The sequence below is a fragment of the Barbus barbus genome (assembly GCF_936440315.1).
Source record: "Barbus barbus genome assembly, chromosome: 18".
NCBI lineage: Eukaryota > Metazoa > Chordata > Actinopteri > Cypriniformes > Cyprinidae > Barbus > Barbus barbus.
Window position 1 is genome coordinate 6,859,056 of NC_136746.1, and position 15,421 is coordinate 6,874,476.

The following is a 15,421-nucleotide window of genomic DNA, read 5'->3' on the forward strand; positions in this document are numbered from 1 at the left end:
AATATGAAATATTGATGGAGGAGAAATTAAGATTAAGATATGAAGATTGGCTAAAAATGTATCTTCCTTCCAAAATTAGTCCTGTTCTTTGTTTTATCCAGCTGTGAGCCACAATCTAAAAAGACAAATTACAGTGAAATAGTTTAATGCTGTCTACATCAGTATTGTTTGAACATTAAATCTCAATGTCAAAAACTTGCATGTTAATTATTGTTTTAAGATTCGTGTGCAAGGCTGGTCCTGACTAATTTGGTGCCCTATAGGCAAGATTTTATCTGGTGCCAGCCAAATCCACCACCGGTCATTCACACAGAAACTGCATAGCTTTACGACATAAAACAAATAGGCTGCAATATAAATAAGAGTATTGCACAAAAACTGACATTGAATGAAAATATGAGTATAACAAGATTTTTATTTTGCACTATAGCGGGCCAAATCATTATCATCATTCATAATCATAATCAAAGCCCAAGTATGGGCAATATAACCCCACCTGTCTTATCAAACACAACTAATAAAAAATAGAGGGAAAGGCTGAAGAGTTGATTATGCATAAAGTTGGTGGTTTGCAGAATTTAGACCCCCAATAGAAATTAAGTTTGCAAATAACTGGGGGGGGAAAACCCCTGCACAGATGCTCTCAACTGTGCAGCAATGATTTTAGCAGGATAATATAAAACAAGACAGTGCTTGGGTCTGGACCACAGCAGGTTAGGTGTTGTTTTTGCAAACTTTATTCAGACTCTCAATTGCAACACTGCCATCCAGTGTTTAAAAAGACAAACTGTATATGTATGTAGATGCAATATTAAAAGTGAATTCCATTAAAACGGGTACATTCCATTACACGGGAGCATTAAGATTTTTTGTGACATTATTTATCAGTTATATCTATGTATGTATGTATGTATGTATGTATGTATATATATATATATATATATATATATATATATATATATATACTATATATATATATATATATATATATATGCACATGCAGAAGTAGGCTATAAGAATCTTCACAAACATATAATAAGGAACAGTAGCTTGCTAGGGCTACTCCTAACAACTATAAAATTAGATCCTTGTTTTTGAAAGAGAATATTTCTATGCCTTCTGTTATTTTCTACTGGAATAATATCTTAATAATTTAAAATTGGACTCAAATTTGGTCATTACCTTTCCTTACAAATAAGTTTAAGGAAATCTCATATACAACCCGAATTCCGGAAATGTTGGGACGTTTTTTTTTTTTTTTTTTGGAATAAAATGAAAACAAAAGACTTTCAAATCACATGAGCCAATATTTTATTCACAATAGAACATAGATAACACAACAAATGTTTAAACTGAGAATGTTTACACTTTTATCCACTAAATAAGCTCATTTCAAATTTGATGCCTGCTACAGGTTTAAAAAAAGTTGGCACGGGAGCAACAAAGGGCTGAAAAAGCAAGATATTTTTTTTAAGATTTAGCTGGGAGAACATCTAGCAACTAATTAATTTAATTAACATCAGGTCTGTAACATGATTAGCTATAAAAGGGATGTCTTGGAGAGGCAGAGTCTCTCAGAAGTAAAGATGGGCAGAGGTTCTCCAATATGTGAAAAAGTGCGTACAAAGATTGTAGAATACTTTAAAAACAATGTTCCTCAACGTTAAATTGCAAAGGCTTTGCAAATCTCATCATCTACAATGCATAACATCATCAAAAAGGTTAAGACAAACTGGAGAAATCTCCTTTGTTGGATGCCCGTGGTCTTCGGGCCCTCAGACGACGTCACTCATCAGCATGATTCTGTCATTGACATTACTAAATGGGCCCAGGAATACTTCCAGAAACCACTGTCGGTAAACACAATCCACCGTGCCATCTGCAGATGCCAACTAAAGCTCTATCATGCAAAAAGAAAGCCATATGTGAACATGGTCCAGAAGTGCCGTCGTGTCATGTGGGCCAAGGTTTATTTAAAATGGACTGTTTCAAAGTGGAAAAGTGTTCTATGGTCAGACGAGTCCAAATTTGACATTTTTGTTGGAAATCACGGACACCGTATCCTCCGGGCTAAAGAGGAGGGAGACCGTCCAGCGTGTTATCAGCGTTCAGTTCAAAAGCCAGCATCTCTGATGGTATGGGGGTGCATAAGTGCATACAGTAGGGGCAGCTTGCATGTCTTCGAAGGCACTATTTCCAAGTTGCTTTTCCAAGGTGCTTTTCCACTGCATAGTACGGCATGGTACAGTTCAGTACGGCACACTTTTGGGGGGTTTTACACTGGGTACAGTACCTGGTACTTTTTTTAGTACCACCTCGACCGAGGTTCCAAGCGAGCCGTACCATTACCAAAACGTGACGTGTAAACTCTGCTGCTCACTGATTGGCCAGAGAGAATCGTCTCTGCCTGCGTCATTGAACTTGCGGCACAAGACACAACAGATCCGCTAGATTTAAATCAGCACAGCCAGCGAAGGATCGAACGCAACTGTTTTGAATGGGTGAACCAAAAATGGCTGTTTCGTTGTCTGTTGAGGAAGTACAGACGTCCCTCTCTGTGATAGCCGAGGAGCGGATCCAGCGAGAGCTTGATGGAGCGACGTGGAATTAAAAAGTTTTTCAGGAGTCACGGCAGTAGAGGCGGCGCAACTATAACGACACGTGAATAATCCCGCCCACTCTAAAAGCAGTACTACACTGCAATGGAAATGCAAACCGAGCTGAACTGAGCCGTGCCGTGCAGTTCTGAACCGAGCCAAGCCGAGTCGTACCACGCAGTGGAAAAGCGCCATATGAATGCTGAAAGGTATATAAAGGTTTTAGAGCAACATATGCACCCCTCCAGATGACGTGTATTTCAGCAGGACAATGCAAACCCACATCCTGCAGCTATTACAACAGCATGACTTAGTAGTAGAAGAATCCAGGTGCTGAATTGGCCTGCCTGCAGTCCAGATCTTTCACCTATAGAGAACATTTGGTGAATCATTAAACGAAAAATATGTCAAAGACAACCACAAACTCTTCAGCAGCTGGAAACCTATATCAGGCAAGAATGGGACCAAATTCTAACACCAAAATTCCAGAAACTCATAACCTCGATGCCCAGACATCTCCAAACTGTTTTGAAAAGAAGAGGAGATGCATGGTAAACATGCCCCCGTCCCAACTATTTTGAGACCTGCAGCAGGCATCAAATTTGAAATGAGCTCATTTGTGCATAAAATTGTAAAATTTCTCAGTTTAAACATTTGTTATGTTATCTATGTTCTATTGTGAATAAAATATTGGCTCATGTGATTTGAAAGTCTTTTAGTAATTTTATAAAAAAAAAAAACATCCCAAGATTTCCAGAATTCGGGTTGTAAATTAATTCATAGAGTTTATCCTACAAAATAATTTCTACAAAAATTTTAAATTGATATTGATTTAAAATGCTCTTTTTGTGAATGTTCCACTGAAACAATTTCTCATTTATTTTGGTCCTGCCAATATACCCAGCATTTCTTTAAATAATGTGGAGGTTTTATTGTTGATAATATATTTAAAACATTTTCCTTATCTTATAAATGTGATTTTCGGTTATTATATCAAGGATCACTCTTTAAAGGATGTTGGTTTTATTATAAATTTTATTTTATGTAAATTTCACATTCATAAATGCAAGTTTACAAAAAGCAAACCTCTTTTAAAAGAGAATATACTTTATTTGTATAGTATACCTGTATAGTATATAGATGAGATGTCAAAATCTAAAAATAGTAAAGCAATTAAAACAGTTATATGCTCCTCCTTTAACATTTTCACATAAAAACAAGAAACATTCAATGGTGCTTACCTGCAAAGTACATTTTCTGTAGTGTAAAATATATAAAGTGTAAAATATGTATTATGTATAATTGTCTGTGAACTGATGCTCCTGTACCCTCTTTCCTTTTTTTCCAATTTTTGCTTGTTCCTTCTTGTTGATGCATGTGAAATGTTCTTTGCTATACAGTGGGAGATGGCATTGTACATGATATTTGTTAAAAAAATATATATGAACAAATTCAAATTAAGTAAAACAAAAAGAATATGTTTATAATCGGGTGTGTAGATTCAATCAATAGAGAAAAATACAAAAAGCAAAGGCAAAAAAAAAAAAAAAATCCGCACACCAAACGAAATGCAAAGTTCAAAGTCCTTTGAACAAAAATTTATTCCTGAAGATTTACAAAGAGGTGACAACAAAAACTAAAGTGCACTAACAAAAACGTGACTGTACACACACACAGAAGCAAACGTTTCAGTCCTGGCTAGACTATCTTCAGTGCTAAAGATTACAACAATTAAGGAAATCAAGGCACAAAACAGATGAGACATCAGATGATTAACTGAATCAACTGAACAATTAATTGAAAATGCAATAAGTAATCTTTTTTGTTTGTGCACGTGCACTTTAGTTTTGATTTATTCTTCAGGAATATTTTTTGTTCAAAGGACCTTGAACTTTGCATTTCGTTTGGTGTGTGGATTTTTTGCATATGCTATTTGTCGACAATAAAGCATCAATAATAAAAAGTATTAGGGCTGTTGTTGTTCCTCCACGCCTGCAGACGGCAGTAATGCGTTGCTGTACCCAGACATTGGCGCACAGGCGAGCTGAACTCATACCTGTTCCACAGGAAGCAGGATTGGACTACACTTAACTGTACAACAGGCAGCAAAAACGACTTCAGGCTGGGCAACGATACGCTACCACGGAGAAGAAAACTCCATCCACCCCGGGGGACAGTCGAGAAGGAGGGGAGGCCCTGCAACACCGGAGGTGAGTCCAAGCGGAGCTCTGCGGCTCTCTCAGGGCTTTTTATGTCTTTTTGACACAGAGGCCGCACTGACAGCTAGTTACAGCATATGTATCCTGCTAGCGACGCGACGCAGCTAACTAGAACGCTCGCGAAGCCGCACAACGCGGCTTTCACTTTATAAAGTTTGTTTTTTTTAAAACGAGTTTCAGTTCGACGCTTCGCGTCACGTTGCTCGCTCGCAGTGTTGATGTTAGCGCTAATGCGCACTTGCTCAGCTCTTTAACCGCGTCTCAGGAGAAAAAGCAGCGCGGCTGGAAGGGGTTAGCCGCCGTCAGATGCGAGCTCAGAGCGGGCTGAGGTGAGTGGATCCTCCGCTGAGCGCTAGTCAAACACGCCTGAACACACCAGGCCCACGTGTCGCTGTTTAGCAGCATCGCTAGCGGATGACAGCAGCTGTGAGAGGTAATAGACCTACTTTACATGTAAACTGTGTACGTACGTAAGATTTCTTTATAAAGTTTAAATTTTGTTACAGATAAATAACAATTGATGTTTTGGTGATGCTAGCAAGCAACGTTTCACAAAACAAAATGACCCAAAATAAAGCATCTGTCATTTTTTTTTTTTTACTCCCCTCGTGTCATGCATGACTGAGTCATGAGGAGATGTTAGATGGAGTGACTAATATCCTAGACTTGGGTGTAGAAAATTAGGTAGTTTTGGTGCCTTGGTCACCATACATTTCTTCAAAGTTTCTACTATGATTGTGTTTTATGGGAAAATAACAGAATATGGGATTGGGGGACAGTATGTGTCAATTTCAAAATTGAGTTTTATACATGATCTGAAAGCTGAATAAATAAGCTTTCCATTGATGTATGGTTTGTTATGATAAGACGATATTTGGCTGAGATACAACTATTTGAAAATCTGGAATCTGAGGGTGCGCAAAAAAATTATATTGAGAAAATCGCCTTTAAAGTTGTTCAAATGAAGTCCTTAGCAATGCATATTGCATATCAAAAAATACGTTTTAATATATTTACAGTAGGAAATTTACAACATATCTTCATGGGACATGATCTTTACTTGATATCCTAATGATTTTTGGTATAAAAGAAAAATCTATAATTTTGACAATGTATTGTTGGCTATTGCTACAAATATACCTGTGCTACTTAAGACTGGTTTTGTGCTCCAGGGTCATATGAGGCTGAGTAGTCAATGGCAGGAATTTAATTTTAGTGTGAAGTATCTCTTTAATGTGACGCTTGATTATGGACATATTACAGAAACAGTCTTGTCTTATCTTGCTTAAAAATTTCAGATGTAGTAGTTCACCTATAAATGATATTTCTGTCATTTACTCACGCTCGTCGTTTTTGTTCATCTTCAAAAAACAACTTAAGAAAACCTAGAAATTTCTGTGCCTCCATTGAAAGTCAGTTCCACCAAAACCTTGCCGTCGTCATTTACTCATTCTCATATCGTTCCAAACTCATAAGACCTTCGTTCATCTTCGGAACACAAATTAAGATGTTTTTGATGCATTCCGAGAGCTCTCTGACCCTCCCATAGACAGCAATGTAATTAACACAATCAAGGTCCAGAAACGTAGCAAGGGGATCGGTGAAATAATGCATGTGACATCAGAGGTTCAACCGTAATTTTACGAAGCTACTAGAATACTTTTTGTATGCAAAGAAAACTAAAATAACGACTTCATTCAACAATTCGTCTCCTCCGCGTCACCAGGGCCATTTTGGAGAGTATCACATATGTAAACAACGTATGCTGTTCTGTGTCAGATGCGCCACACGGATACACTGTTTACGTTCAAATCAAAGCATAAAAAAACGTATCTGTGAGGTCATACAAGACTGACTCATGCATTTTTGCTTAAAGGTGAAGCTCAATGCATGTTTTGCAAGATTCCCTTTCTGTCGTATTTTATTGGACTGTCCAGCTTTTAATGTATGTAGAAAACTCTTCTATGAAGTGAACTCACTTTAGAGTTTAGTATAAGTTTTAGAATTATCATATGTTAATGTAAAAAGTCTTGTGTAATATAACTTGTTTTAGTTTGTTTGGTTTTTATTGCATTTGTCAAGTCACCTTTATTTATATAGCGCTTGTTATACTTGTATTTTAAATTTTTTTGCCATGAAAATATCCTGAGATGCTGACATGGCATTAAATAAATATACTACTACTACTACTCGTCCAGAAGTGAGCAGAGAAAAAGGTACTCCTCTCAGAAAACATACAAATAAAGAGAGTTTTAAATGTTTAATTACTATTTGGAGCATTGGGATCGCTAGAAGTGGGCTTAATGAACTCCTTTTTGTGAAAACCTAAAATTCGACCAAAATTGACATTTTTCACTTCTTTTGCGTGTACTTCAAAATTCAGACGGTGCGCTTCTGACTCATTTTGCCAGCAAGGGTCACATATCCTCATTATATCACTCTTTGTATCCTCAGCTACCATGGTGGGTGAGCGCCGTAACGGTAACCTGCTGGTTCAGCTGGGCCCGAAGCTGCAGGCTTACCCAGAGGAGCTTATTCGTCAGAGGAGGACTCATGACGGCCAGACGGAGTACCTGATTCGCTGGAGCCTGCTGGCTGTGGATGATAGCAGCAGCTCAGGCTGCAGCAATGAGGCGAGCGGCGGCAGCGGCAGCAGTTCGAGCGGCGGAGGCTCCGGTGGCTCCACCTCAGGAGAGAGCAAGAGCGAGAGCATCCTCATGTGGATGTCCACAGAAGATGTCTACGCCAACTGCCCCACTCTGCTAGGCAAGCGCAAGGCCGACCCCCAGAGGCCTCTGCTGGAGGAAGAAGAGCGGCCCAGCGGCCAGTTCCCCACAGATGTCACCTTTGACGAGGGAGAGCTGTTGGACATGAAAGACGACGTGAAGAATCTTGTGTGCCGCGCCCGGAAGCAGATGGCCAAGAACAGTGACTTCGGGATAAGCATCACGCACACCATCCATGTGCTGAGCGCCTACGCCAGTATCGGCTCGCTGGTAGGAGTCTTCAAGGAGACCGGTGCTCTCGACCTGCTCATGGAGCTGCTCTGCAACAAGGAGCGACAGACCAGACGCAGCGCTGGCAAGATGCTGCGAGCCCTGGCTTCTCACGATGCAGGTGAGTCTGGCTTCTTGCAGTTGGGTTTCTCTATCTAACTCTTGGTAATTTTTTTGACAACCTCTGAATGTCAGGTCTTTTGAAACTTCTCGGGTACTCTGTTAGAGCTGTTGTGTCCAGTAGTTCAAAGTGAAACTCTCACTTCCCTAGGGTTTTTCCCTTGAATGAAAAGTAAAACTAAAGTCACTTTCCTTCAAAACTGCTGGTAATGCTGCTGAATACTTGTCATTCAAACCTTGATCTTAATTATTGATGCAGCAAAATGAAAAACGTGGAGTCACAATTTTAAATGGCTGTATATTTGGGAATAACTTTCTCTGAATATTGTTATATTGCATTATTTGCATAATTATTGCATTATGCCATTGCATATCTTTAGTGGCATTTAGACTTCAACAACCTTTCAATATTTAATATTTGTAAAGTATATTACAACAGTATAAAAATAAATGAATATAAGAACAAAACAAGTGTGCATTAGTTCAATATTGACTTAAACTCTATTCCATACAAAGTCAACATTTCCATCCATGCTGTGAATAATGCACACACAAAAAATCACAATATATCTAAGTTTGCAAAAAAGCAGCATTTTCTTGTCTAGGAATTTATTCTGCAAATTTGTTTCCATTGTAGGCTGTGTGCATGCAAGGGTATAATATGGATTATATACGATGAAATAAATCTCTTGCTTTTGCCGAACATCTAAATAAAAATGTATAACCTTCACAAACCTACCTTCACAAACCTTTTGAAACAAATTAATAACAAAAAAAGCACTGAAAAATGTTGTAATTTAAAAATACCTAAATGTATGTAACAGATTTTGTGCTTTATTTATTTATAATATATTTGTTTGTATTTATGAATGAATATAAACAGGATATGAGGTTTTAATAAGGGTGCTTTCACACTAGTACTTTTGGTGCACACCCGGGTTCGATTGACGTCAGAGTTCGGTTTGTTTGGATGATGTGAACGCTGTCTTCCGACCTCGGGTGCGCACCCGCGAACCACACTCGAGTCCGCTTAAAAAGGGTGGTCTGGGGTACGGTTGGTATGGTTTAGCCTCGCGCAATGGGCTAATATTATACTTGATCTGTAAATAAAGATAAATGGTTTTGCTCTGCACTTTTTCTTCGTGCTGTTTTCAAATTCGTGTTGGCTCTGTTAGATCACAACACTGGACTAGAGCTCTATGTTCTTAACGAGCACAGTAACTGAAATTTAAACTGTTAAAAGAAAAGGCTCAAACTATTCCACAGATTTAATACACTATCAATATCTCTTCACTTTGTGCTTTCTATGCGGAGCGCTGTGCGCTGAGACCCCGTGTTGCTTCAAGCACATCATTCTGCGCACGGGATGCGCATAAGTACTTTTTAGGCACCGACCAAATTGCCTCGATACCACCGAGTATTTCGATACCTAAAGGGTTAATCTCATCAATAGCCCTGTTCGGACGGGACTAGTTTTCTAAACTATGTTTGAGTTTTGATTCTTATCACCTGACGTCTGTGATTTTCATGTACCAATTCGGACGGGACTAACATCTACGTGTTTATTACAGAGGTGGGAGGGTCTGTTTTGGACATCTGGGCGTTTCAGAGATCGCTCTGTATGCGTGCATTGCGTATAGTCATTCGGATTGATTACCATAATCACACAAATACCATGGTGAAGCTAAACCATGTTTAATGTGCGGTTACTTTACTTTGGTTATTTATTTTGTTGTATATCTGTGTTTAATTTTCATAAAGGTAGGCTACATATGTAATTAAAACATAATGTAACTGAGTGCAGAAATAAACGCAAATAATTTTACCTGACGCTGATGTTATAAGTCTTAACAGTTTACGTGATCTGGCTCTTGATTTTATTGGGGGTTTTTTCTCTCTCTCTTTGCCGGGAGGCAAATATATCAAATGTGCGCGAGGTAAGGTCTATGGTAACATTGGCCAAAACACACAAGGAAACGCATTGTGGAAAAAAAATCACTGCAATCACAGACATCGCATTCGGATGGGATAGTTTTCTCAGAGGATCACGGAGTTTGCTGAAAAACAGTAGGTAATTTGCTCTGGAAGGGTTAGGGCTAGGAATTGTTACACAGGTTGTCTGAGAAAAACAAAGACATGGCAGATTCGGACGGGATTAAAATCACCAAGTACGTCTGTGAGAAACAAATTTCTCTAACGACCCCCTGTAAAACTAGTCCTGTCCGAATAGGGTTAATGTCAGTGAGGCAAGAAGCCTGCAGCACTAGGTGTGTTCGACTAGAAGCGACGCGGCGCTGATTGATCAGTGTTTGACATCCACGAGAGCGACTCGAAAGCGTACAGAGCAGTCTGCTCTCACACGGTTTCATTTACTACAACCACTGGTGGTGGTTGAGGAGAGACCCCCCCCCCCCCCACCTCACATGATTGTAAAGTGCTTTGGGTGTACAGCAATACACAATAAAAGCGCTATATAAATGCATCATTCATTCATTCATACTACACACTCGACTGAAGCGCGCGTGACACTGGCGGTGATTTCAGCGTCTGCCGCCTCACTAAATGAGGACATAAACACATGAACAACATCTCCAGAACTGCTCTGAGAGTCACTTCATGAGCATTTTACCATTTTATTCGAGTAAAACTTGCGTCATATCATATACACACAGAACTGTAAAGGTATTCCAGGCAACCCGTCAAAATAAAAGTTCAGTTTAACTTGGAAGACACTGCAGCAGAAATATATTAATATTGTTCAGCAGACAGTACATACTGCTACTACTAGGCTACTATTAAAATTATTAAAACTTTTTTTTTTTTTTTAAGTAATGATCACGCATTTCTTCCATGTTTTAATTTTAATAGTAAAATTTTGTTTGCCAAAATAAATAGTTTTATTTTCAATAATTTAAAAGAAAAATAAAATGAATGTTTTATGTCGTCATTTGAAAACCAGATACAGAACACAGAATTTCTGAGGAAAAATAAAACATTTCATAAAGCTATTTTAAGAATAAATAAATTTAAAGTCGTTTTTATGCATTCAAATAATTAGACGTACTACAACACAGAATTTAATAACAATAAACATATGGTGAAAGAAAATAAAACACCCACTTATGAAAGTGGGTAAAGATTGTCTTTAACAACCTAGAATAAATGAATAGAAATTATGATTCTGTCTGAGCTATGCGTTTTAAAACTAACACGCACTAGTGTAAACTGAAAACTTTGTGTTGGCTATATTTTGTTCCTTTGTGCAGTGGCTCAAGAGATCAGTCTTTGAGTCTGTATACATGTCAACAAGCTGAAAAAAATAAAACCAAAGTTTTTTGAGATAATGTAATTTTGTTAAAACTGTTTTCATAAAATTAGTATCGAAAAAAGTATCGTTCAGGAACCGGTATCAAATTCAAGGTATCGATATCGAAAATTTTTGAACGATACCCAACCCTACACAAGCGCTTTGTGCCGCTCTGTATTTGGAGCCTTTCGTATCATAATACTTTTGCACAATGAAAGATTATTAATAGCATTTCTTGATCGTCTTATCTATAATATGTTTCTGCCTCATCACTGTGCTATACATTTAAAAGAAATGTCTTTTAATTTTACAGTACATTTACACACATTACTTGTTTTTCATGAATGTATTTTAAAACAATACAAAGAGCAATGTATATCATTTTGCATTTATCATTTTAGATTTAGTCCTACACTTACTCACTTTTATTTGTTTTATTTTTAATTTATTTGTAAAATAATATTTTTTTCCCCACTAATTTTAGATTTTATAAAATTGTGCACTCATGATTTTTCTAGAGTAACTTTTGCTATGCTGAATTATCCATTAACCTAGTTTATAATAGTATTTTTGTGATAGATTATAATTATATATGCATTCATTTCTTCTTTTTCTTTACAATAAAGTCTATATTTAGTAGATTGTGTGTAACACAAAGTCATGATCAGGTCAACACACGTTGAGGTATAAAAAGTCAACACTGATTTGAAAAAAAACTGCCCAGGTTTCGGATCGATATCTGTATCGGCAGATACTCAGAATTTTTGGTATCGGTTCTGAAAAAGTGGTATCGAGCCACCCCTACTAACAGCACCACATAGACGTTTAATCGCTCGGATCAAAGTTCAAATGGCAGCGCAGCGAGAGCTCACTAGAGCAGATGGGTTTTTACTGATGAGTCTCGGTCATGCAAGCACTAAACAGCGCTGTGAGATCCAGTGTGAAGCACTTGAGTTCAAAGAACACAAATTACTCGGTGATTTAAACTAGTTTAAAGCCAGATGAAACGGCGCTGACAAACAGGAGAAACACTTTGCACAAAATTGCCATTTACCATGGCTTTAGTAGTAACACTAACCGCACAATGGTATTGTGGCAGAAATGTGGGTATTTGTATCGAATTTTATTATAGTAATAATGTGACGTAATAATGTGGTGAATTAAATGTATTAAAGGAGTAATGGAATATATTTAGGGCTGGAAAACAATTGATCATGATGAATTGATTCAAAATAAAAAAATTTTTTACATACTATATGTGTGTTCTGTGTATATTTATTACGTATAAATACACACGCATTCATGTATATATTAAGGAAAAATAAGTTTTATTTATAAAATATTAACATTTATATATGTAAATGATATACAAGTGTTTACATTTAAATACATACAAATATCTTTTAATGTGTGTGTGTGTGTGTGTGTGTGTATATATATATATATATATATATGTATATGTGTATATATAAAATAAATATACACAGCACACACATAGTATAAACTTTTATTTTGAATCGATTAATTGCGATTTAATCGTTTTGCTGCCCTAAATATAATTAGTATTTTTTTGTGATTAAACTGTAGCATGTGTGCATTTATACTGAATATTTTTAGACTGCTGTTTTTCATACAAATACCTTACCAAGTACAAAAAGCCATATAGTTAAATGTTTACCATGGTATTGAGGTATGCTATATGTGTGGTTTTAACTGTGTTTATCATGATTTAAATGTATGCTACTATATATGCTACTTGACCATTGATTAATAAAAAAAAAAAAAAAAAAAACTCGGCTTAAAGGATTAGTTCACCCAAAAATGAAAATTCTGTCATTAATTACTCACCCTCATGTCGTTCCAAACCCATAAGACCTTCGTTGATCGTGGTAGTTCCCTTGCTGTCTATAGAGGGTCAGAGAACTCTCGGATTTAATAAAAAATATCTTAATGTGTGTTCCGAAGATGAACTAAGGTCTTATGGGTTTGGATTCACATGAGGGTGAGTAATTAATGACAGAGTTTTCATTTTTGGGTGAACTATTCCTTTAAATTTCATTAAACATTAACATTAGTTAATGTGTAATGTTGCTGTTTGAGCATAAACAATATCTGCGATGTTACGATGCTGAAAGTTCAATGCAAACGGAGATATTGTCTTTTAAAGCTATGGCAGTTTAATGCCTACAGTTACGGCTTGTAGGGAAAACAACAAGCTACTTCCCGGGTTGGTGACATCACAAACCCTGAAATTTACATAAACCTCACCCCTGGGAACATGCAACAAATGACGCTTTTCCACTGCATAGCACGGCACGGTTCAGTACAGCTCACTTTTGGTGGGTTTTCCACTGGGTACGGTACCTGGTACTTTTTTTAGTACCACCTCGGCCGAGGTTCCAAGCGAGCCGTACCGTTACCAAAACGTGACGTTTAAACTCTGCTGATCACTGATTGGCCGGAGAAAATCGTCACTGCCTGTGTCATTGAACTTTCAGCACGAGACACAACAGACCCGCTAGATTTAAATCGGCACAGCCAGCGAAGGATCGAACGCAACTGTTTTGAATGAGCGCACCTTTTTTAAACAACCAAAAAATGGCTGTTTCGTTGTCTGTTGAGGAAGTACAGATGTACAGCCGAGGAGCGGATTCAGCGAGAGCGTGATGGAGCGACGCAGAATTAAAAAGTTTTTCAGGAGTCACGGCAGTAGAGGCTGCGCAACTATAACGACACGTGAATAATCCCGCCCACTCTAAAGCGGTACTAAACTGCAGTGGAAACACAAAACGAGCCGAACTGAGCCGTGTCGTGACGAGTCGAGTCATACCACTCAGTGGAAAAGCGCCAAAAGAGGGTGAGGCCCTGTTGCTTTGCTTTAGAGAAGAGGAAGAGTTGTTGCCATGCCGTCAAAACTAGGGGTGCACAAAAAAAGCTATTCATATGAATCGTGATTCTGTCTTCCAACGATTCTAATGGATTCACAAGTTTCAAAATCAATGTTCTAAAGCAGTGGGTCTTAATCCTGTTCCTCATGTCCCCTGCTCTGCATCTCTCTCTCTCTCTCATGTTCTCTCATTCAGATCATCAGCTCGTCAGCTCTATCAATGAACTATGTTCCATGTGTTTAGACAAACAGATATTTTTCACATAGCTATGATAAGTGTTAAACAGCGAATAGCAAGCAATACTTGCAGGCAAACACTACTTACTGTTACAAAAATGCTAACGCAATCATGTATTCTGCTGTATTAAAGCTTTAATCAGGATAAAACCGTATATTAGAAGCTAACAGAAGCAATAGCATTTACAAATAACAGCGTATCTAAAAGTATGAGACAACAACAAACAAAAAACATACCATTCTGAAACATCCTGTAAGAGCCTTGCTTTCTGCGCGATCCTCTTCACTAATATTCTCTGGGTCTCAATCGGCCTCAAATAATAAGCAATATTGACATCGCCATTGTTTACAATACAACCGGAGCACATTCTGAGGTGAGGGGCGGGACTGCACTCGGTAGTTCAGCGAATCACAACACATTAGACCAGCTGACCAATCTGAGCCCATTGCGTATTTCTTCATAAAAATAGGAAATCATCAGAGCGTTCATCGGAGAATGGACAGAGCGGTGTAGAATAAAGATAAATTATGTGAAAAATAATGCGTTTTTAAAAAAACGAAGCATTAACACGTTACACTGCACCCTACAAATGCAATCAAGCCTAGAAAAATTGCTGTCGACCACCCCTTTAAGATATTTATTTTAAGGAAAATTAACAGTTTCTACAACTTTCACTTTGGAGCAAAAATCTGCCTTTAAACTAAAGATTTTACATTTATCGTGATAAATATCGATTATGACTGATATGAGAAAAATTATCGTCATAATTCTTTTGGCCATATCGCCTAGCCATATGCATATGGATTATAGTGAATGGAGCACAAAGCCTAGTGTGAACCTTAAGTACAGACTCACTGTATTGGCTGAGTTTGCTGAAGCCGTCAGATTTCCGCCAGTGGGCTATGAGGTATTGGGTAATGTGAGTCATCAGTGAAGGGCACAGAGAGAGAGGGCTGTCATAGCGCTCTCAGCATTGGGTGTTGGCAGTGTCTCAAGATTGCACTGATGCTTTAGGACCCTTCAGGACCAGATGAGATAACGCTGTGTATTTTTCAGC

The 15,421-nt window shown here is 37.8% G+C and overlaps 1 protein-coding gene across 3 annotated transcripts in view; it reads left to right on the forward strand.

The window, feature by feature from the left end:
* The first annotated feature begins 4,626 nt into the window (after window positions 1-4,626).
* Window positions 4,627-15,421, forward strand: part of LOC306884700 (cullin-9-like) — a 50,882-nt gene continuing 40,087 nt past the window's right edge. For 2 of the 3 annotated variants that reach the window (XM_079440815.1, XM_079440816.1), the window contains exons 1-2: window positions 4,637-4,807; window positions 7,271-7,933. In XM_079440815.1, coding sequence (XP_079296941.1) covers window positions 7,276-7,933 — 658 coding nt within the window. In that variant the 5' untranslated portion in view covers window positions 4,637-4,807; window positions 7,271-7,275. Of the gene's footprint in view, window positions 4,808-7,270; window positions 7,934-15,421 lie in introns of all 3 variants that reach the window. The other variant, XM_079440814.1, reaches the window with a different exon arrangement.